Raw genomic sequence first — 23,548 nt, 5'->3', positions numbered from 1 at the left:
GTTTTCCACATAGTCTATACTGAGTAATATGCTTTCCATTTGTTCACCCTCCTTCCCTTTCTGCACCCTCTCCTTTCTCCAAGAAGCAGAAAAAGAAGAAAGGGGTGGGGGAACACTCACCACCAACATAAATAACCCATGTTTCCCTTTCCTGGAAATCATTTCCATAAATAGTATTTTACATGCTCAGAAGAGTTATGCTTTTGGGTTCCTCCCCCTAAGAGAATTCCCCTTTGGTCTCATTATGTGTGAATTCCTAGAGTCCTATCTAATTTACCATGCCCTGGTGTATTTTATTTATTAGTGTTTTCTTTTTTGTTGTTGTCAGTCAAGTGGCTTGAACTCTGGGCCTGGGTGCTGTTCCTGAGCTCTTCAAAGCTAGTGTTCTACCACATTGAGCCACAGTGTCACTTCTGCCCTGGTGCATTTTAAATATACCTTCTGACTATGAGAGAAAACATACATCACTTCTCTTTGAACTTGGCCTACTTAACATGATTTGTTCTAGGTCCATCCATTTCCCTGCAAATGACATTATTCTTTCTAATGAATGGATAAAATTCCATTGTGTATATGTACCACAATTTGTTGACCTCATCTACTCTAGGGCATCTGGGCTGAAATTAATAACTTGGCTATTGTGAATAGTACAGCAATGTGTAAGTGGTTTTAAGTTTTGGGGCTTTTTTTTTTTTTCCATGTCCTGCTTTTGCAATATTCTGGGTAGATGCCCAAGAATGGTATGGCTATGTTGTAGGAAAGTTCTGTTCTGTGTTTAGGTTTTTTTCTTTTCTTTTTCTTTTGTTTTATTTTTGTTGGTTGTGGGGCTTGAACTCTGGGCCAGATGTTGTCTCTGAGCTCTTTAGCTCAAGGCTACCGCCCTACCTCTTGAGCCACAGTGCCACTTCTGGTTTTCTGGAGGTTAATTGGAGATAAGAGTTTCATGGACTTTAGTGCCTGGGCTGGCTTTGAACCATGATCCTCAGATCTCAGCTTTCTTAGGTAGCTCGGATCACAGGCGTCAGCTACTATGCCTGGCTTATTTTAATTTTTTGAGAAACCTCCAGACCTCCTGCAAGAGTGATTGTACAAACTAGTTTACAGTCCTATCAGTGCAATAGGATTGCTTTTTTCCAACATCCCTGCCAGCATTTATTGTTAGTTTGGCCACCATCAAGAATTCAAACCAGGATGAGATAGAATCTCAGAGTTGTTTTGATTTGCATTTACTTTATGGCCAGAGATGTTGAGCATTTCCTCATGTGTTTGTTTGCCATTCTTCTTCTGAGAAGTCACTCTTAAACTCCATTGCCCATTTGTTGATTGATTTGTTAGTCTTAGAGGGAGTTCATTTTGTTGAGTTCCTCGCATATTTTGGATATTAGATATATTGCTGGTAAAGCCAATCTGTTGGCTGTTGGACAGAGTTTAGTAACTCTGTCCTTGGCTGCACAGAAACTTGATCCTCCTATCTCCAACTCACCAGAGTGTACACCCCCATGTCTGGCCATATTCATTATCGTAACACTCAAGTCCATTGCAGACTCATTTCCTCAGTCATCCCAGCCCGTCAGTCTTAAGGGCTTCATACATGTGTGTGATTGGTTGCCATTCTAAGAGACCAGGTTCTAGATATTGTCACTTCAGAGGAATGTTGTTTGCATGGTGCCCATGTAGACTGTCTTGTAAAAGTGTTGATGAGGCATCTGCAGGCTGGGGAGAGTCCTTCCTCAAAAATTGGTGTTGACAGTGCCCTCCTTGAGCCTGATCTGTATTTCCTCCACGTCTCCTGGCTGTAGGATGCTCGTCAGAAGTTCCGCTCTGTTATGGTGGAGGCCACAGTGAGACTGGATGAGTTGGTGAAGAAAATCGGCAAAGCTGTGGAGGACTCCAAGCCCTTCTGGGAGGCACGGAGGGTGGCGAGACAGGTAAGAGGCCTGCAGGCCCTGTTGCACTGTGGGGCCCTGGCTGGTTTTCATATCTCCACTTGGGGTCAGGGCAAGTCATTGGTGTGATGTGAAGTAGTCACACCATTCACACGGCTGCCCTGGAAGTCCTCCCTTCCCCACCTGTGTCATTTCAGCTCACGACACTAGTCACCACGAATGAGCTGGCATCTGACCCTGCAAGTGCCTGTCACCTTGCCACCTGCGTCCTCTGAGCTAGGCAATAGTGGTGACATGTGCTGCTGCTCCTCGTTCCCTAGTGACACTGGCTGGCTCTTTGTCCAGAGGACCAGAGACCAGAAAGGGTGTATGCATGCACATGTGTGTGTGTGTGTGCGCGTGTGCGCGCGCGCGCGTGCGTGTGCACGCATGTGCGTGTTGGGGAGTTAAACTCAGGTTGCTGGCCTGGGTGGAAACTAGCTCCAGTTTCCAAGTGTGTTTCTTTGATGACCTGATAGTAATTTCTGTGTATGGTGCTGTTAACCTTCCAGCCTTTGAGAGCCAGGTTTTGTGACCACAGAAGAAAATGAGTGCCCAGCAGTTATGTTGCCAGGTGCCAGGCCCCGGGCTGAGGCTTCTTCCTATATGGTAACTCATTTAGGCTGCTGCTGCTCTTTCTTTTCCTCCCCTGAGGATTGAACTCTGGGCCCTAGGCACTGTCCCTGAGCAACTTTTTGCTCAAGACTAGTACTCTACCACTTGAGCTACAGCTCCACTTTGACTTTTTGTGTGTTTAATTGGAGATGAGAGCTTCATGAAATTTTCTGCCAGGCTGGCTTGCAGTCACGATCCTCAGATCTCAGACTCCTGAGTAGCTAGGATTACATGCATGAGCCACCAGTGCCCAGCTGCTGCTTATGCTGTTACTGGAGCTCGAACTCTGGGCTTTTTTGCTTTTTCACTCAGAACTACCACTCTACTACTTGAGCCACAATTCCATTCTGTATTTTAGTGTTTCACTGGAGATAGGGAAAAGTCTGTGTTTTCTATTATCTTTCCTATTGTCTGGGCTGAACCTTGATCCTCAGATCTCAGTTTCCTGAGTAGCTAGGATTACAGGTATGAGTCAACGCGGGTACCCAGCTCACTTGAGCTTCTACCAGCATCTCTCCAGCATGAAACCCTCAATCCTGTGGTATGCCTTAGGATATGATCTGAGGAGTTGGTCCAAAGGAGAGCCCAGACACAGTGGCCGGGTGTCACCCTGCTGGGTGCTTGCTAACATGATCGAAGATGCTGCTTCCAGGGGCTTCCCTGGCGAGGAAATGTTTAGGGAGCAACCACAGAAATAGTATTGTGAGTCTGCCATGCGTATGCAATATGTTTTGAGCACTAAGGAAAAGCTACTAGTAGAGTAGGAAACTAAGCCCTAGACATCTAGGAATACCTTAAGATCAAACCCATAGAGTCTGGGATTTAATAGTTCTCTTCCATACCCTGTCACGAAAATGATACAGTGACTCGTGTCTCAGCTTGGGCAGAGATGTCCCTGAAGGGAGACTCTTACCTCTAACCAGCAAAAAGCCAGTGTGCTCAAGTAGTTGTCATCAGCCGTGAGCAGAAAAAGTCAAGTGAGACTGTGAGGCCCTGGGTTCAAGCTCCAGTACTACTGGAACAGACACAAAAACAAAATGTCCTACTGAGATCCCATCGTTGTGTTTATGGTTTGAGCTGAGCCTGGTGCTGAGGTTTGTTATGGGGTCAAGAGGAGGGGATTCCTCATCCCTCCAGGTAGGGATTCCACGTCCCACCAGAGTCCACCACACAGAGACAGTCTCATATAAAAAGGTGAATTTATTGGGGAAGTAGATGGTAAACTGACGGGCCAGGGACATAGTTCAGACTCAGGAGCTGACACTGTGACCCCAAGCAGCCCACATGATGGGTTTTTAAGGGCAAAACCCATGTGGTCGAACCTGGCCACACAGAGGGACCATTGTCCGCTCCGGCCACACGCAGGTAGCCAATAGGGTTACAGCCCAGTGTTTGAATCTACCTATCACCTTAGTTGGAGTTGGTGCGCAAATTGGGAAGGTCTCCACACAAAGCAGGCCCACCTCCTCATGGGGGGTGGGGAGAAGGTCAAGGTTGCCCCTCCCTAGAAGGGCAAAGGTGGCCGGGCTGTACCAGGTATCCCTCCTCGTGGGGGGGTGGGGAGGTCAAGGTGGCTGGGTTGTACCATTGTCGACCTTCCACAATGGGGTGGGGGAACTCTTAGGCATTCTGGATGGCGCCAGTCCCTGCTCCCCTTAACACTCCCCGCTTTTCTCTTAGCCTAGTCAAATCCTTGACTAGTTTACCTTAGTACAAACAGGGTTATACCGGCTGTGTAGGATCATCAGTTTTATAACTCTGATCCTTTTTTACTAAAGACATCATTTCATTAATTACACATGGGCCAATCAACAGTAATATTAAAATAATCACCAGTGGGCCAATCATGGCTGAGATTAGAGAGGTTGCCCAGGGGGACCAGTTGTACAGCCTCTCATACCATCCTTGGGACCCCTGTCTCTCCCTTTCTCTCTCATCTAGTCGCCTCTTTACAGCTGCCAGGCTATCTTTTATTACTCCAGTGTGGTTCACCCAAAAGCAACATTCTCCTCCCAGGGCGACACTCAGTCCTCTAGGAACAGTATATCTAGTCCTCTTCTGTTCTGGAGGACAACTTCAGCTAGGGACCTCAGTGAGTTCTCTGGGAGTCTGAAAGTCCGGGATCCTCACACGCTGTCTTCACCTAGGAGTGATGAGCCCAGTAGCTCGTTCCTGTTACCTTCACAGTGGTTGGAGTGCTGGGAATCCCAGCCTAGGTTCACTTGAGTGCCAGGGTACTGGAAACCAGACGATGAACATGTCCCCAGATCAACTTGTAAGGCCTGTAAGGACTGGATTGAATCATGCCGCTGAGATAACACATGACTTGGGGGGCCAACAACTGTTATCAGACTCGGGCACACAGCATTCTTTGGTTTGGAGGGACATATAGCGTGCCCTCCCAGTTCTGCACCCAAGAAAAAGCTCTCACAACTAGGAAGCATGCTTAACAATCCCTCAGGTGGGCACAAAGAATAGTTTCACATTAGTGTACCAATCCTGACCCAGCTTGCATCATGGCTAACTCAATTACATACCTACCAATTCTACTTGTAATCTCCATTTTTAAGATAATGCTCAAACCATCTACTATATACAGGAACTCTCTAGGATTTGTCTTTCTCCCTTTTTGTAGAACAAACATAAGACAATTCTTTTCAGATCCTCCCTTATACATAAACTATTCTTCTGTTTCCTCAAATCCTTTCCAAAGGTTTTCTTTACTAAACTTTTTCTCTTCTTTACCTGACTATAGCCCTCATTCACATTTAGCACCTCTCACATCGAGGCTGTTCAGCACTGGATGGAAAATTCCCCTCACCCATCCAGTCACCATAATGGCTGCGAAAACCTAGCTAGGGGACTTTGAACTTAGCACAGATAGAATGTCCCATCACCAAGAGTTTAGTCCTCTCAGGAAACAGGTTCAGGGTGGTGGTGGAATCAGGCAGGACAGCTCAGCAGCTCCAATGGAATGTCACACCTCCTGCTGGGTCGCCTGCCAATTTAACCTAAGGTGATTTTCCCCAATGCTTTCCTGGTTGCTTTACCTGAGCACACTCGTTTTTTTGTTTGTTTGTTTGTTTTTGTTTTTTTTCAGGCTGGCACCCCATTAGTTTTTCCAAAGGAATACCAGGGTGACAACTTTTAGTAACCAGATTTCCTTTAAAATGAGGCTAGGATTTTTTAGGCAGGCATAGAAGACTTGAACCTGTAACCATTTTTTACAAGTGCAATTTCTACTCTCTCCAATACCTCTAATTTATCCTGTCTCACTTTCCACAAATGACTCTGGTCCCTTCATCTACAGGGGATTGATGGGCGGAGATTCAGCTTCTGTAACTTCTTCAAGCTGACTCAGGGGCGTTGTCTCTATACTTGACCAGGGACCTTAAAAAGTTTAGCCTATTTTACCAAGGGGTTGCCAGGATTACAGTTCAGGAGCAATATTTTACTCCAAACTGGAGATCATATAAAACGTTTAACAACTGCACAAACCTTCTTTGGCTGCAATAGTATAGCTTACTTGGCACCCATTTGCAAAGGCATTTTCTTGATTGTCTGGGGAACTTAATCTCTGCAACCTTAGCAATGCTTCAGTTGCCAGATCTAAACAGATCAATAGGGACACAAGCCCCAGATCCACAAACTTTCCTGAATTCGTGGCTGGTGTCAAATCAAACATTCGCTAGTTAGGACTTTAAACTACCCACTATCACAGATGATTGACACGTTCCTGCCCAGTTATGAAAGGCACGGGCATTAGTAAGGCATGCTTACAAACTATTCTATGACCTCCCGGCTCTGATTAATATTGAATGGCCAAGCACGAGTGACTCTAGGATCTGACACCATCTCTGCCATCCAAGCAGAGGCTTTCTGCATCTGGATGCTTCATTTCTTTTGTCCCAGTAGTGTTCTCCACACAGGGATGAACATCCCATTGGCATTTCACTTTGTTGGTTGCTGGATATGAACTCAGGGCCTGGGTGCTATCCCTCAGCTCTCCAGCTCAAGGCTAGCACTCTGCCACTTTGAGCTCCAAAGCAACTCTGCCCCAGCATTCTGCTGGCAGATTAGACACCACCGTCTCAAAGGGACTTTGCTTTGCCCCGGCTGGCTCAAAACTGCAGCTTTCAGATCAATGAGTCCTACAAAAGGCCACTTTACTCCAATTAAAGCAACAAGTGGTCAACACAGAAATAGTCTCTAAGCATGATCTTACCTGGAACTTGGTAAGAGCCAAAGTTACATCTGAATAAGGATTGCTGTCCTCCATGGGCCAGCTGGAAATTGCTATAAGGAGACTTATAAGAGCAGGCTAAATAGCAATTAATCAATGATTTTGGTAGTCCTAATTTTCCTTTTTTCTCTTTCTTGAAACAAACATTTAGGACAACTTCACTTTCAAATTTTGTTCAGAAACCCATTTCTAATGTTCTTTAAAACTTTTACTGATATTTGCTTAAACACTTAACACTTCAGTCTTTATTTGCATTTGAAAAACCTTTAAGGGCTCAAAGAACTCCTTTGCCTCCAGGCCTCCTAGGGCTCAAGGCCCTCCCTTTGCCTTTTAGAAGAGGCTTTTTTTTTTTTCCTGAAGTTTAGATAACTGCCTAGAACTCCAACAACAGTTTAAACTCAAGTAAGTTTTTCCTAATGCAAGAATTACAAACATCATCAGCGCACCAAAAGTCTAAGTCTGGACTTAGTTTCCTTCTTTTTCTAAAATACGTCCAATTGCGATCCAGTAGCATGAAACCAAAATCACACAGAGATAAACTTTTAAACATTCCTTTAAAATACTAATCACATTGCCCACATTTTACCATCAGATTTTCAGTGTCAGTCTGCAAGGAAAAAGGACGAAGATGCTCCACTCAGTCCATCTGACCAGGTTTAGTGAGCAGCCTTCATGGCAGCTTATTTTCTTTCAACAGTGTGGATCCTCCCTTAGGGCCTTTTCCACCATGGGAACCCAGAGCTGCACCTTTGCCAGTTCACCTCTCACCCCCAAAGATGGTCACACAGGACTATCCCAAGTTTTCCCGTCCTTTCTCTTGGCATTTGATTACCTAAACAGTTTTAAAAGACAGGCAAAGTTTCTGACATTGATAAACAATTCACATTTAAATCTCTAATACAGGTCTCCAAACTTTAACTTAAGGAAATAAATTCCAAATTCCCTAATGTCTCTGGGCTAAATAGGCTACAATGTTTACAATGTAAACAGCTCTATGCATTACAATACCAGATTTTTAAAATGCAGATTTCAGGATCTTTAGAAAAATACTTTTTACCAGTTCCTCTCTAAAACAATGCAGTGATCCTTTGAGACATTGGAAACTTTTAAACCTAACACTTTTCTTGCAATTTAAACTTATTACAACTGCAGCCATGCGGGAGCGGCCGTACCAGGCCTGAGACCCAGAAACATTCAAATAAATAACAAAGACATACACGCACAAAAATCACAAGGATCCGTATTTAGGACTGGTACCAATTTCAAAAACAAAACCAGACAACACAAAAAAATACCTCACAAAACAAGACAGAAGCAGAAACCTTTAAGTACCCCCATATTTTGATGGCATGCTTAGCAGCAGTCACAGTGAGGAAGACACCTGGGGCCCTGAAACTCTCAGGGGTGCCTCCCCGTGGAGACTTCCTTTCTCTGGCAGCCGGCTGGCCAAGGCCATCCAACCGGCAAAAACTGCTATCAGAGGGGCAAGAGTTTTTCGTTTCTGACAAGACACAGAATCACCTCAGTCCTGGGGAGGGATCCACAACCCTCCCGATAGGAACCTCCACAAGGGGGTCAAGGCGTCCCTTGACCACCCCGGCCTTAGAGAGCTTGCTGCGTCCAGCTTTTTCCTCTCTGTTTAGGCCACAGTGCACTTTCCAGATATACGTACAGAAATACAGAGCGGTCGACCGACTTCTACTTACCTCCGGAGGCCTTTACTTTTCACCGGGGCGATTTCCCCCAAAAAGATGGTTAAGAATTCCTGGAGGATAATCAGAGACTCTCTTGGGTCTGACGCCATCGATGGGATTCCACATCCACTGTTGGGACTCGAACCCACGCATCACCCTGTGGTTAAGGACTCTTCCCGGCCCATGCACCAAAAATGTGATGGGGTCAAGAGGAGGGGATTCCACATCCCTCCGGGTGGGGATTCCACGTCCCACCAGAGTCCACCACACAGAGACAGTCTCATATAAAAAGGTTAATTTATTGGGGAAGTAGATGGAGAACTGACCGGCCAGGGACACAGTGCAGACTCGGGAGCTGACACTGTGACCCCGAGCAGCACTCATGCTGGGTTTTTAAGGGCAAAACCCATGTGGTCGAAACTGGCCACACAGGTGGCCAGTGGGATAGTTACCTACACAGAGGGCCATTGCCAGCTCTGGCCACACGCAGGTAGCCAATAGGGTTACAGCCCAGTGTTTGAATCTACCTATCACCTTAGTTGGAGTTGGCGTCCAAATTGGGAAGGTCTCCACACAAAGCAGGCCCACCCCCACCCAAGCGGATATCCCTCCTCATGGGGGGTGGGGAGAAGGTCAAGGTTGCCCTCCCTAGAAGGGCAAAGGTGGCTGGGCTGTACTAGGTATCCCTCCTCATGGGGGCGGGTGGGGAGGTCAAGGTGGCTGGGCTGTACCATTGTCAACCTTCCACAATGGGGTGGCGAGCTCTTAGGCGTTCTGGATGGCACCAGTCCCTGCTCCCCTTAACACTCCCTGCTCCCCTTAACAAGGTTCAGGACTCAGCTGTGAGAGGTCCTTCCTTCCCGTCTGATCTACAGCAAGCTCCAAGCAGTTCCCTTTCACCTCCTCTGGACCCCGCCCAGCCTCGCATTTAGAGGGAAAAGAAACCCTCTGACACCGGGCTTTCCTGCCCCCCCATGCCACGCCCCCCCCAGCTTCCAGAACCTTCAGGTGCGGTCCTTTCCTGGGGGGGGGGAGGGGGGTCCCCCAGCCTGACCAGGGATGTGTTTTGTACACTGCCTTCCTCCCACTACTATTTCTGATAGTTCAAAACATTAAATAATACCAACGAGATAATTCTGAGTCCTTTTTTTTTAAACAGCACAAGGCTTGAACTTGGGGCCTGGGCTCTGTTCTTTAGCTTTTTCTCTTAGGTCTGTAACTGTATCACAGCTCCACTTTCAACTTTTTGGAGGTTAATTGGAGATAAGCGTTTCATGGACTTTTCTGGCCTGGCTAGTTTTGAACTGTGGTCCTCAGATCTCAGCCTCCTGATTAGGTAGGACTGCAGGCATTGTTCTGCCCAAGTCTCAGCATGACCACCAAGAGACCACCGAGAGTCAGACATTCCGAAATGCGAAAGCAAGGCTTTACTCAGGTGGGCCAGCTCCGGGCCTCTGTCCTACACTCCCATGCAGCGGGAGCCCAGGAGGAAGCCCTGGACAGCTTTTCTACAGGGCTTTTAAAGACAAAGGTTATAGATTTACATTAACACAGCAATTCAGCAATTAATTGGAGTGAGATAAGGTAGGGGTTAGGGACAGTTCAAGGCAGTGGGTGCAGAGGGAGGTTCCCAGGCCGGTAGAGTCCTCATTAGCTGTCTGAGGGTAGTTTATGGTATGGTTCTAGAAAACAAATGCCATCCCCTGAATTTACACGAGTTCTGGTTAATTTTAACAAAGACAGTTCAGTTCCTGGGACTTAACGGCACCACAACTCCGTTTCTTTAATTTATGTGCACTTTTGGGTCACTCACAGTTTATACTTTTTTACCTCTTCAGCATGAGTCTAGTGCTAGCCTCTTTCCTAAGTCTTGTAGCACTTGAGTTTATTGTCTACTGATTCTTCCTAGCCCATGAATATATAATCCTTAAATCTGAAATACTCTAAAATCCAAAATTTTTTTCTTTCTTTTTCTTTTTTTTGTCAGTCATGGGGCTTGAACTCGGGGCCTGGGTGCTGCCCTTGAGTTTTTTTGAGAGCCAGAGCTCTGCTTCTGGTTTTCTGATGGTTAATTGAAAAATAAGAATCTTACAGCCTTTCTTTCCCGGGCTGGCTTTGAACCACAGTCCTCAGATCTCAAACTCCTGAGTAGCCAGGATTCCAGGCATGAGCCACCAGTGCCTGGCCAAAATCCAGAACTTTTGAGTGCCATCGTGATGGCACAAGTAGAAATTACATGCCACAAAACGTAACAATTTTTTTTTTTTGCCTAAAATTTCCTTCAGTCTCCATGCATTGAGTGCCCAAGTTTATATAAATACAAAAACAAAACAAAACAACAACAAAACAAAACCCTGAAATGCCACTGGGCCCAAGCATTTTATACAAGGGATACTCATCCCACAGCCTCCATGCTTTTCTGGAGAAGGATTTAGAAACATATCTGTTAGGGCATCTTCTAGGGGTTGAGGCAGTAGCTTTCGCTGCTGACGGTTTCTTGAGCTCCCATTTAGTGGAGATGACCTTGAGGTGACCTTCTGATTCAGATCAGTGGCCCCAGTTGATAAATGGGGTCCTGCTTTGGCTGTGCTGATGTCAAGCCTGCTGCTACCTCAGGGCCTTTGAACTTGCTGTTCCTTCTTTCAGATGTTATCCTATTCCTGATGTTTTCATGGCCCAGTTTCTGTTCAAAGGTCATTTTATCCATGAAGCCTCCTGGGGTTAATGTATTTCAGATGGAAATTCCCAGCCCCTGTCTTTGCCACCTCCAGCCTCCATCCCCCATCCCCTGACTTGCTTTTCCTGTGTTGAGCTGCTCACCATCTGGCTTGTTAGTTGAAATGTTTGCAGTGAATCAGGTTTGCTGGGAAAGATTTCACCAGTTTGGTTTATGACTTTTGTGCAGAACCACATCTAGAAGGGATTCAAATAGCTAATAAATGAAGGGACAAACAAGTGAATGTCAGAACAAGAGGCCACCGGCAGATCACATACCCTCTGCTGCCTCCCTAGATGTGGGATTACATGAAGCTTTTTCTTTGTGGTTTTTTTTCAACGTTGTCTGCTTGCCTGCTTGCATGACTGTACTAGATATGAGTTTGTGTGCCAGTCCTAGATCTTGAATTCAAGGCCAAGTTCAAGTGTTTAGTGTTCAAGTCGTAGTGTTTTTGCTGTGGGACTGGTGCTCTAGAACTGGAGCCACAGCTTCACAGTCAACTTTTTGCTGGTTAATTAGTGATTAGACTGGCTTTACACCGCAGTCCTCGGATCTCAGCCTCCTGAGTAGTTGGGATTGCAGGTGTGAGCCACCAGTGCCTGGTCTCCTTTTCTGTCCTGCCTCGAAACTAAGCAGGCAGAGAGTAGGAAGAGAGGGACAAGCCAGCTTTGTCTGGGTTTTGGGTTCATCCAGTTGCACGTGGTGGGCGGGTCCTTGGTGCCATGACATCTCAGAATAAACTTCACCCCTGCCCCTGCTTTTCTGTACCAGAATCCTCTTTGAAGGGAAAGGAGGGAGGAAGGAGGGAAGGGAAGGTTGGGAGACTGAATCTGCTGATAAGCAGAGGGCATGGCGTCTCTCCTCCTCTCATCTCTCCCCCTGGCCGGAGGACAATAAGCATGAATGATAATTACCAAGAATTACCAAGTCCTTTGTGCAGTCACTGATGCCCAGTCCTCGGGGTGAGGGGAATGGGCCCCAGATCTGCGCCTGCCCAGCCTCCATGACCTTCTCCTGCTTGTCAGTGGGGAAGGAAGGAGAAGAGGGGTCAGCTGGACCCTGCTTGCAGCCTCCAGGGATCTTTTGCTGGTCTCTAGCCAAGGAACTGGAAGGATGCTCAGGCGGAGCAGGAGCGGATGCTGCATTCCATCTCTGTGGATGGTGGGTTACCTGGGCGTGGGGCCAGATGGCATGAGTGTTCGTTGACCTTCCTGAAGGTGGCCTGGGGCAGTGGCCACCTCCAGCTGCTGCCAAGGGGGCTTCCTGTTTTCTTCTTCTGCCTGGTTCCACCCACTCCTTCCTTTTCATATTTATAATCCCTCTGACAGCCCATCGAGGATGGTGCCAGAGCTGTGCAAAGCAGGACTTCAAGGGTATGAAATGAGCATCAGTGTCTTCATTCTTCTCCTCATCCTGATAGTTGAAGGACCCGCTCTTAGCTCTTATGACTTACTTAAATGAGATAATGTGTCTTCCAGTAAATCCTTCCTTGAACAAGCCTGGATTTAGCGTCACTTCAGAGAACTAGGATATATAGTGGAAAATGTAGAACATAGATGAAAACTTAAAATTAAAAACCAAATATCTCCAATTCTTTTCGTTATATGTGGTGTGTAGCGTCTTGCTGTTTCTGACCCTGCTGTAATTATGATTTTACACATCTGAAGTGGCAGAATCTCAGCTGAGCAACCATAGTACGCCTGGCTTTTTGGTGATTAATTGGAGATAAGAATCTCAGAGTCTTCAGACTTTTCCTGTTTAGCCTGGCTTTGAACTGCGGTCCTCAGATCTGAGCCTTCCAAGTATCTCGGATTATAGGTGTGAGCCACCAGCACCTGCATATCAACCTTATTTTTAATGGGTTGGAATATGTCAGAAGAGACGGGTTCATTGCCAACCAAAATACTCGCAGCCTGTTGGCTGTCATGTCCTTTAGTAAAGTAGGGAAGTAGGACTGTATTGCAATTTGCAGAATGCCTGAGCTAGAGGACAGTTGGCAAATTTTGGCCTCTGGACCCAGCCACTTTGGCTTCCCACCCAGTAGTTGAGGAGCCTTGGTAAGTAACGTCTGAGCCTCAATTTCTTCATAAAGTAGTTATGTATTGCTTAGCTTTTGTGACAAACCAAACTGCCTTGTAATTTAGTGGCTTATAAAACAGCTTATTTAGCTGAGCAGTTTTTCCAATCTGGGGCATATGTGGTTTTGTGCATATACAGGTAGTTGGCAGAAGGGTGGGGGCTGGCTCACCTTGGATGACCTTATGTTGGTTGATTGATAGCTGGGATAGCAGGGGCGATGGAGCCACTTGTATGTCACATCCAATAGGCCAGCCTGGCCCTTTTCCTGGGACTTCAGAGAAGCCCTTCTTAGCCTTCGTGCCCTGCGTAGGCTTCTGCTTGTTTCCACCCTTCTCAGCGGATAACTGTGTGAAGTGGTGTGCACCTGTTCTCCTCGGAGGCTGAGATTGGTTCCATGCTAGCACCTGGCAAAAAATAGGCCCCATCTCAGTGGGAAAAGGTAGGCACCATGGTGCACTCTTGATAGCTGTGATGAAAAGCCAAACATAGGCAGCCAGAAAACCTGCCTGGACAGGATGTAAGACCCCCATCTCAAAAATAACCAATGGATCTGGGAGTTTGGCCTAGTGGTACTTGCCTAGCATGCACGAAGGCCAGGGTTCGATTCCTCAGTACTACATACATAGAAAAAAGCCTGAAGTGGTACTGTGGCTCAAATGGCAGAGCGCATGTCCTTGGGAAAGCCCAAGGACAGTGCCCAGGACCTGATTTCAAGTCCCAGGACTGGCAAAAAAAAAAAAAAAGGGCCCGGGAGTTTGGCCTAGCGGTTAAAGTGCTTGACTAGCATACACAAAGACCCGGGTTCGATTCCTCGGTATCCCACATGCGCAACCAAGCCGGAAGTGGCAGAGACGAGACACAACCAAACCGGAAAAGTGGCAGAGACGAGACTGCGACGGCGACAGAGAGCGAAAGAAGCGAGCTGAGCTGAAGTGAACAAAAAGCCCAACCGAGTGGTGGCCGGAGCGAGCAGGACCGGAGCGTGCGGGAGCGAGCGGGGCCAGAGCGAGAAGGGGCCGGAGCGAGCAGAGCCAGGAGCAAGCGAGAGCTGGCCGGGCCGGAGCGAGCGGGGCCAGATTAAGCCAGGAGCAGGGCCGGGCCGGAGCAAGCGGGGCCAGAGCGATCGGGCCGGAGCGAGCGGGGCCGGAGCGAGCGGGGCCTGAGCTAGAAAGAGGGCCTAGCCGGGCCGGAGCGAGCGGGGCCGGAGCGAGCGGGGTCAGAAAGAGAAAGGGGCCAAAAAAAAAAAAAACCATGGATAAAAGGGCCAGTGGTGTGGCTCAGCAGTTTAGCGCCTTCCTAGCCAGTGTGAGGTTTCAGTTCAAAACTCCAGTAATGCCAGATGTAGTGAGTCTGCTACTTTAGAGGGGGAAAAGGGCTAGGCCTCACACTGTACTCTTAGCCACTTGAGAAGTAGAGATTTTTGTTTAAGGCCAATTCTGGTCAAAAAGACCCCATCCTAGCAAACCAGTCGTGGTAGCACATGCCTATTATGCAGCAGGATTGGTAGGAGGATCCCAGTCTAAGGCTAGCCCAGGTAATAAGCCCCAGACCCCAGTGGAAAAATAGCCATAGTACCTGCTTAACAAGTATAAGTTTTGACTTCAAACCCCAGTACTGAGGAAAAAGAAAAACTCTAAGGATAGAGAAAGATGCAGACCTCTGCTGGCCAGGGTTTGCGTGGAGAATGCAGAGATAATGAGGGTAAATAAGTGACCCCAGCAGACTAAGTACTGCAGTGCTTGAGCAGAAGAGGAAAAGGAAGTGGAGGGAGCGGCCTGGTCCAAAGCCCTCTTTGTGAGCCCGAAGGGCCAGTGTGATGGAGAGTCATGTTTCCAGGGAAATGAATCGGGCGACGGGTACCCCAAGCCTTTGGAGTTCTTTTTATTATTATTTTTAAATTATTTTTTAAATTATTTTTTTATTTTTGCCAGTCCTGGGCTTGAGCTCAGGGCCTGAGCACTGTCCTTGGACTTTCTCAAGGCTAGAGCTCTACCACTTGAGCCTCAGCACTGCTGGCTTTTTTTTTTCTATGTATGTGATACCGAGGAATCGAACCCAGGTCTTTGTGCATGCTAGGCAAGCACTCTACCACTAGGCCAAACTCCTGGCCCCGGAGTTCTTATATTAAGTCCCAGAGGAAGGAGTGCTGCAGCCTGCCTTTGCTCAGAGATTCTGGACCTTCCTTGAGTAGAGAACAAGAGGCAGAGGTTCGGCCAAAGTGAGAAATAAACTCAGGGGCATGGCACATGGTGGCTTGTACCTTTCTGCCCCCTCCTCACCCCCAGGAACCTACTAAGTGCCAGACACCATTTCAGCCAACTTTCGTGGTATACCAAGAACCAAACACAGGTCTCTGTCCTTATGGAACTGACATTCTCTCCTGTAAAAAGTATAGGAATAGGGAGGGGGAGTAAAAAGCAAGAGCTGAAAAGAAGTGTGTGCGTGTGCACGTGTGTGCACGTGTGTGCACGTGTGCACTGCCTGCCTGCCTGCCCAGGTACCCGTGTATGCACTCGTTCTCCACTTTGAGACTGGGGCTAGGGGAGGTCTGGGGTTGAGGGGAGTGGGGATGTGTGCCGCATCTCAGCATTTCCTGATGTCTCTCCTGCGTCTGCCCTGCCATTGTGGAGCACAGGCTGCATTCTCCAGGCTCTGTCCATAAAAGGAACAAGGTGACCTTAGTCACGAAGGAGGCATAGACGTGCGATTCTTTTTTCTTTCTTTTGATACAGCGTCCTTCTGTGTAGCCCCAGGTTGGCCTCAATGTGGTGTAAGCTCTACAGGCATGTGCCACCGTTTCAGGCAGCTGGTTCTCCTTCATGGTAGCCACATGAATATTGTTGAATTACCCAGCATTGCTCATTGGGGCACTGGAGGGCTTAGTCCTGAAAGACTTTTATATCTTGTACTTTTTTTCTTTCGTGTCACTACTGGGATGTGAACTCAGGCCCTGGCGTTGTCCCTTAGCTTTTTTGCTCAAAGCCAGCCCTCTACCACTTGAGGCACAGCTCCACCTCTGGCTTGTTGGTAGTTAATTGCAGATAAAAGTCTCCCGGTTTTGCTGCCCAAGCTGGCTTCAAAGCACAATCCTGGCATCTCAGCCTCCTGAGTAGGATGACAGGAGTGAGCCACAGGTGCCCAACTGTGTTTCTGTTTAAAGACACCTCAAGATATGCATACATTTTATAAATGTATTATAAATAATTAGGTATTTTATAAATTACTTTTTTTTTTTTTTTTTTTTTGCTGGTCATGGGGTTTGAACTCTGGGCTTGGACACTGTCTTGGGCTCTTCAGCTCAAGGCTAGTGTTCTACCACAGCACCACTTCTAGTTTTCTGGTGGTTAATTGGAGATAAGAGCCTCATGGACTTTTGTGCCTGAGCTGACTTTGAACCATGATCCTCAGATGTCAGCCTCTTGAGTAGCTAGGATTACAGGCGTGAGCCACCGCACCCAGCTTATAAATTCTTTATAATAAAACATCAGCCAAGAAGGGTCCTGCCCCTGAGTGATGTGACTAAATCCTGAGCTGTCTGCCTCACACAGTGCTCTGCTGACAAGTCTGTTGTGATGTCTCAGGAATTGATACCACGAATGCAGCCACTCGATGTCTTTCTCATGGCTTCATTGTGCCATGCATATGTCTCTTTCGTACTTAAAATTTTCTCATGTTGGCAAATTTCCTCTTTTTCTAGTTGTGCTGAGCCCTGCTCAGTAGCACCCAACATTTGCTTTATGAGGAACACTATATCCTCAGTGTTTGTGTTTGGTAGCACAAGAAATCATTGCTCTCCTTGGGGGCCAATTCAACAGCAAACAACAAAACCACAAGAATGTGAAAAATGTGGCCCACGGTAGGCTGTGGAGAGACTTGATTGTGGTGTGGGCAGAACCAGAAGGGAGACTTGAGTGCTTGCTCTGCTCTGTGTATGTCAGTAAATGATTCTAGAAGCTCTCCCAGTATTGATTTGGGAATTTCAGATAGACTTTCGGGAGCAGACACGTTCATAAATGTGAAGAATGAAGACCAACTTACTTTGCTGGTCAAGAGCCAGAGGGCTAGGAATGGGGGCAGAGGGAGAAAGGCACGTTTTACTTCTGCAAGCCAAGAGAGTCCTCAGAAAGGAGAGGACCGAGATCTGGGACAAGGCGGGTGGACGTGGAGAGTCTGGCTCAGACCTGAAGGGCAGGGTGCGGAAGGAGCCCTGTGGTTGGATGCAGAGGCGGCCTAGCCCTCAGACCACACCTTTCCCATCCTCCAGGGCTCTTGAATAAGGGGCTGGGGTGTTTTGGAGTTCTAACAATGTGTTAGGTTCCCACGCTTTTGTATACTGGCATATCATTCATCTTCCCTCATTTTCAGATGAGGAAACTAGTTTTGGAGCCTGAAGGCCTTTACGATTTTCATTACAGAAGAAGAAACTGAGGCCGGTGGGGTGAGGGGAGCAATGCCTGAATTCTGCACAGGCACACCCAGTCCTGACTGACGGAGAGTACTGGGGTGGTGGTAGTACAGCATTTGGAGGGGCGTGTCAGTCATGGGGCTTGAACTCAAAGCCTGGGCACTATCCCTAAGCTTTCTGCTCAAGGCTAAAGTGCTCCCACTTGGAACCACAGATCCACTTCCAGTTTTCTGGAGATTTAATTAGAGATACATACAGGCCTTGAACTGTGATCCTCAGATCTCAGCCCCCTGAGCAGCTAGGATTACAGTGTGAGCCACCAGTGCTCAGCAGTTCCAGAATTTATATCAAGGTGACAAGGGAGACTTGGGGAAGGGGATAGTAGATGACAGAGGCTGGGGAAACAGTGTGGGCCCAGACCCTGGGAGGAGAGCAGGGAAGACTGAGCCTAGGTCAGCCTGGTTCTGGTTGTCACCCCGTGCTAACCTCTTAGTGGACACTTGGGGGCTAGGTTTGAGTCTGAGGACATCAGAGCCATGGAGTGACAGGCAAGGAAGGGCAGGCAGTGATTCCCCTGGCTGCCCCCGCTTTTGCTGGGCTGGGGTAACTATTTGGGCCCCTGAAAATGCCTTTCACACAGGATACTCAGTGGCATCTCGCAGTTCCCATGTGGCTTTGTTGGGCCGCCCTTCTTCCTGGCCACTGATTTCTGCCCAGCCAGTTCAAACAAGGGATCTTGGGTGAGGAGGTCTGGCTTGGTGACGTCCTCGTGTGGCCTCAGTCACCCCCCTCTGGATGGCCAGGGCCTGATCTTGGGAACTGCGTCATTCTGATGAGGGCACAAGGTGCAGCCAGGGGCTCCTGTCTCAAAGCTGAGTGAATTACAGTGAGCAGGGCGGAGGTGGCTCCCCCTCTCTCCTCTGGAGGACACAGTGTTGCCTGGAGTTTGTGGCCGCAGCAGCTATAGTTTGGAAGTTGAGGTGGGCTCAGAGAGAGAGGGGGAGAGAGGCTACAGAGCAGAGACTCAGCCAGCGTGCCTGGGGTCACCATGGGAGGACTGCATCTTCTGCTTGGCCGGCGCAGGCACGGTTGCTGTGTGGGAGTTGCTCTGTGTCTCCTCATTCAACCTTGCCCTGCCAAGCCCCAGAGGGGGATGGGAGGGGTTCTATGCAGGGCCTCTGCCAGGCACTGTTAGGGCGAGCAGTCCTTCTGCATCACTTTGGAATTTTGCACAGACGGTTCTTCTGTTCTTGTCTCCAGGCATTCCCCTAAGGCCTGGCCGATTTACTCACCCAGTGCTGGATGGGTGAGTGACATTGTGCTTTCTGAGGCAAGCACTTGTTATTTGTCGCTTGTCACCAGGGTACAGTGGCTAAGGGGAAGCAGGGTGGAGTCCTTAGTGTCTGAAACTACAATGCTCCTGGGATATTTCTTTGAACTGCTCTCTATTTTTAATAAAATGATAGTAGTGATGTGTCAAGCCCCCGCTTCCTCCCCTTTCTGCAAACCACAGGGCTCTCTGGAAGAATGGCAGGGCAAGTCACTTCTCTGCTCAAGAAAGTTCGAGTTTGGATGTGTTTGTCAGCATAGGTGGGCTTTTTAAAATGTCATCCTAGCTAGATAACGCCATTCCTCCTGAGTACTTTGGTGGGCCTGCTTCCCCTCCCCGACCGGGATTGTAACTTCATATACTCTAATGTGCAATGATTGATACCAGGCACTGGTGGCTTATACCTGTAACCCCAGCTGCTTAGGAGGTTAAGATCTGAGGCTCAAGACCAGCCTGAGCAGAAAAGTCAACGAGGTGACCTTCAGCTAACTATCCCACACCCAGAAGTGGATCTCTAGCCTTGAGTAAAACAGCCAAATAAGAGACCCTGAGTTCAAACCCCAAGCCTGAACATACATGCATATACACATACCCAACACAGAGTTGAAGATACAGCTCAGCGGTAAAGGCTTTGCTTAGCTTAACCCTAGCTTCCATCCTTCCGTGGTGACAAAACAGATAGTATATGCCTGGAAGCTCAGCGCTGAGTCAGGAGGTTGAGGCAGGAGGATTGAGTTTAACCTGAGCCACACAGCAAGACCCTGTCTCCAAAACAAACCCCACAGAGCCTGCTTATTCCCAGCCCTTCCCTCCCTCTTTCCCTCCCTCTTTCTCTCCCCTCTTTCCCTCCCCTCTTTCCCTCCCTTCTTTCCCTCCCTTCTTTCCCTCCTTCTCTTCTTCCCTCCCTCCGTGTACATACTAAGCTTAAAATGCCAGGTGTCGTCATTGTAGACAATAACTCAAGGTTAGAGTTGGCAGGACACCTAGATAAACTTGAATTTCAGGTAATTTTCTCCAAGGATGTCTGTCCCATAAGTGTTTAGGACTTACACTTAAAGGGCTGTTTGTTCACCTGAAATGCATTTACCTTAGTCCTACCTCCAACAGCCCCACAAGGAGGGGTAAAGCTTCAGCCAGGACAGAGGCGTTTAGGGGACAGCTGCCCTTTCCCTGGACTTCTGAACGTGGAGCTGTGCAAGGCTTCCGGTCCTCAGGCAGGAGAGTTCAGTGCTAAAAAGCTCCCAGTGCCTTTCCTGCCACTTTGGAGCCTGGGGTCTATCAGATAAAGAACAGGCCCAGAATGTTTTCTGCCTCCTATACAATCCTCAGGAACAAAATTGCTGAGAGATGTTAGCACCAAACAGAACTTTCTTTTGTTTTTCCTTTGTGTGCATGTGTGTATGCCAGGCCTGGGACTTGAACTCAGAACCTTGGTGCTGTCCGTTAGCTTTTTATACTCAGGGCTACCACTCTACCACTTGAGCCACAGCTCTGCTTTCTGCTTTTTTGGGTGGGGGTGATTAATTGGTGGAGATAAGACTCTGAGAGACTTTTTTGCCCTTTTTAAAACCATGATCCTCAGATGGCAGTATCCTGAGATCATCTGGGATTACAGGCATGAGCTATTGGCTCCTTACTCCAAACAGAATTTCTAACAACTTTGAGGGAGGCCATATCAACCAGGTCTCCTTTGAAGAATCTTCTGGAGTGTGGGCCCCTCAGCTGCTCTTTCCTCTGACTTCTTCATTCACTTCCTGGTTTCTGTCTCTTTCCAGCTTTCTCCCCTCAACTCTTTTTCTTAGAGGGAAGAGATACTGAGATAGGAACTCAGGGCCTCAAGCTTGCTAGAGAGGCAGTCTACCACTTTAGCTACCGCCCAGCCCCGTAAGTTGACTCAGTTGAGAATGGACACTGAGAAGAAACCATAGTGCATAAGACACGATTAATTCACATAGCTCCCCTCTGTCTGGTTCTGTACCAACACCCAAAGCCATGGAGAATTTACACTTCTACCTATGGATAAATGCACTGAAGGACACATCCTGGGATTCAGGAGAAAAAAAAATGTCATGAATGTCTAGAAATGATTGGATCCAAGGGATTTCTTTGGGGCTTCCTTGTCTTGTGCCAGGGTATCTTCATTTCACAAATATTTCCTAAACCTTTGCTAGCACTGGCCTCTGCCTAGGCATAGGCATGGGAATTAGATCCTATAGTGTGCCCTTCTGAAGCATCTCTGGTCCCCAGAGGAGAAAGTCATCAGCTGTGCACGAAGGACAGGGCTCGGGTCCCTGTGATTTTTCCCTATAGCACCTTGACTACTAGGTGCTGGACCTAGGGATTGAATAGGTCTATATTGCCATCTAATGTGTTGGTATCTTCAAGAATGAGTTGTGTGTGTTGTGTGTCCATGAAGCTTGAACTCAGGGCCTGGTTACTGTCTTTTAGGGTTTTTTTGCTCAAGGCTGGTACTCTTATTAATTGAGCTACCGCTCTATTTCTGGCTCTTTGGTGGTTAATTAGTGATGTCTCATGGACTTTCCTGCCCTGGCTGGCTTTGAACCTTGATTCTCAGACCTCAGTCTCTTAAGTAAGTAGGATTACAGGCATGAACCATCTGTTCTTGGAGAGTTGTCTTTTTTCTTTTCCTTATTCTGTTTCCTGCCATTCCCTTTATGAGTTCTTTCCTGGCCTGAAGGCTCAAGATAGCATGCTTTGAGCCTGCAAGTTCCAGCTGAGTCCTCTGCCCCTGCTAATGGCAGAAAATTTGGCAAATACTTCTGACACCCCATACTTTTAGTGAGTAGTATTTTCTTGAGTGTGATTATGTGTCAGGTAATTAGCCTCAGCAATAACTGACGAACCAAAGGCTCCAGAAATGCTTTTTGCTGCTGCTGTGACTTCTGTTCCTCCTCCTCCTCCTCTTTTTGAAACTATCTCACTGTGTAGCTCAAGTGATCTCAAACCCCCATGGCTGGGATTACAGTCATTTACCACCATGTCTTGCTCACAGGTTGTTATTATGGGATTCTCAAGTATATATGAAAGTACAGATAGTAATTAACGAACCCTACCGTGGCCACCAGCAACAGTCATGTGTCTTCCCTCCTTTCTGGTTTTTCTTAACTACTTTAAAGCTGGTCTCAGATATACTACCATTTCATCCCCTGGTGCTCAAGTATTTATCTCTAACAGATAAGAACCTTTAAAAGATCACCTCTCGGGCTTGTCACGGACCTCAGTCATACAACACTTGCCTAAGTCTGATCTCAGGCACCAGAAAAGTATCTTTGCAGCTAATTTTGTATACATATGTGTGTGTGTGTGTGTGTGTGTGTGTGTGTGTGTGTGTGTGTGTGTGTGTGTATCTACTGAACAGAAATTTATTCTCTACAGTTCTAGAGTTCAAGGTTGAGGGACCTACATCCATCAGCCAGAGCAGAGGCATCAAACTGGCTGTCTCAAGCTCTCTGTAACTGTCATTAAGGCATTTTTTATTTATATATATTTTTATTTAAATAATTTATTAACATTGATTTTTACATCATATTTCAAATGATGAGTTTAACGAACAGGTATTCAGGAAGGGAATCTCTTTATACAATCGCTGGCTCTTAGGTTTTAGAACATAATTAAAATTAGGCTGAGAGTTTGTATGTCATAGATACATATTAGTCTATGTATTAAAACATTATGTCTATAGAGTCATAAATTTTTATGTCTATGTAGTTGTGTTTATATTTCCAATACCATGTCCATAGCATTGGGTACACAAATATTGAGTCTTTGCTCTTGTACTGTTTGGATCTAATAGCCACATGTTAAGGATACAATGCACCATTAAGGCATTCTTGAGGCAAGCTCCATAACCTAAACTACCCATCCGGTCCAACCTCTCCACACTACTGAGTTCATATCCCAGTATATCTTCCCTCTAAGAAAAAGAAGTATATCAAGAAGCAAGGCTGTACACTTCTAATGGAAACAGCAGACATATTATAATAGAGATGATAGGAAAGACAAAAACAAAGCAAAGCAGAATAGCTCAGTGGCTGCATTGCCTGCTGATGTCCCACTCAGCCAGGCCTGCGATATAGAGCATTTGTTTATGAATCTAATGTTGCATTGTGTTTTCAGTACCACAGCCAAGGCTGCTGGGTATTGGCATAGGCCTTGGCATTGAATGACATGCTCAAGGTTGTAGACCTGACACAATGGTCATTTGTTAGTGCCAGGAATGTGCCTCTTCCCTCCCAGTTCTCTGGATACAATCTATCACCTCATAGTGGCCCAATTGTCTACCCAGTCAATGGCAGTTCTGTGCAAGGCCCTGGACTGTGTCTTTGTTGGATTTCTGGTGTGGCAAGAGCTGAGGTCCTGGGGATTGTAGTGTCACAGGGGACCTGTTTGTCCACCATAGGGATGGCAGGAAGTATGGGCGCAAGCTCTGCTCATGAGCCGTATGACGACTGTGACTGTGGGGGCAGAAGCATGGGCAGGGGTGTGTGTGTGGGGGGGGGGTAGCGGCCCCTGGTCCTGGA

The 23,548-nt window shown here is 47.3% G+C and overlaps 1 protein-coding gene across 1 annotated transcript in view; it reads left to right on the top strand.

The window, feature by feature from the left end:
* Positions 1 to 23,548, top strand: part of Sh3bp5 (SH3 domain binding protein 5) — a 78,706-nt gene that overhangs the window by 32,586 nt on the left and 22,572 nt on the right. The window contains exon 3 of the mRNA XM_090321659.1: positions 1,800 to 1,928. Within this exon, the coding sequence (XP_090177785.1) occupies positions 1,800 to 1,928 (129 nt within the window). The remainder of the gene's footprint in view (positions 1 to 1,799; positions 1,929 to 23,548) is intronic.

Source organism: Megascapheus bottae, chromosome 2 (genome assembly GCF_031878675.1).
Source record: "Megascapheus bottae isolate mThoBot1 chromosome 2, mThoBot2.hap1, whole genome shotgun sequence".
Classification (NCBI taxonomy): Eukaryota; Metazoa; Chordata; class Mammalia; order Rodentia; family Geomyidae; genus Megascapheus; species Megascapheus bottae.
Note: the sequence above shows the minus strand (reverse complement) of the source record. Positions and strands in the feature narration are given on the sequence as shown.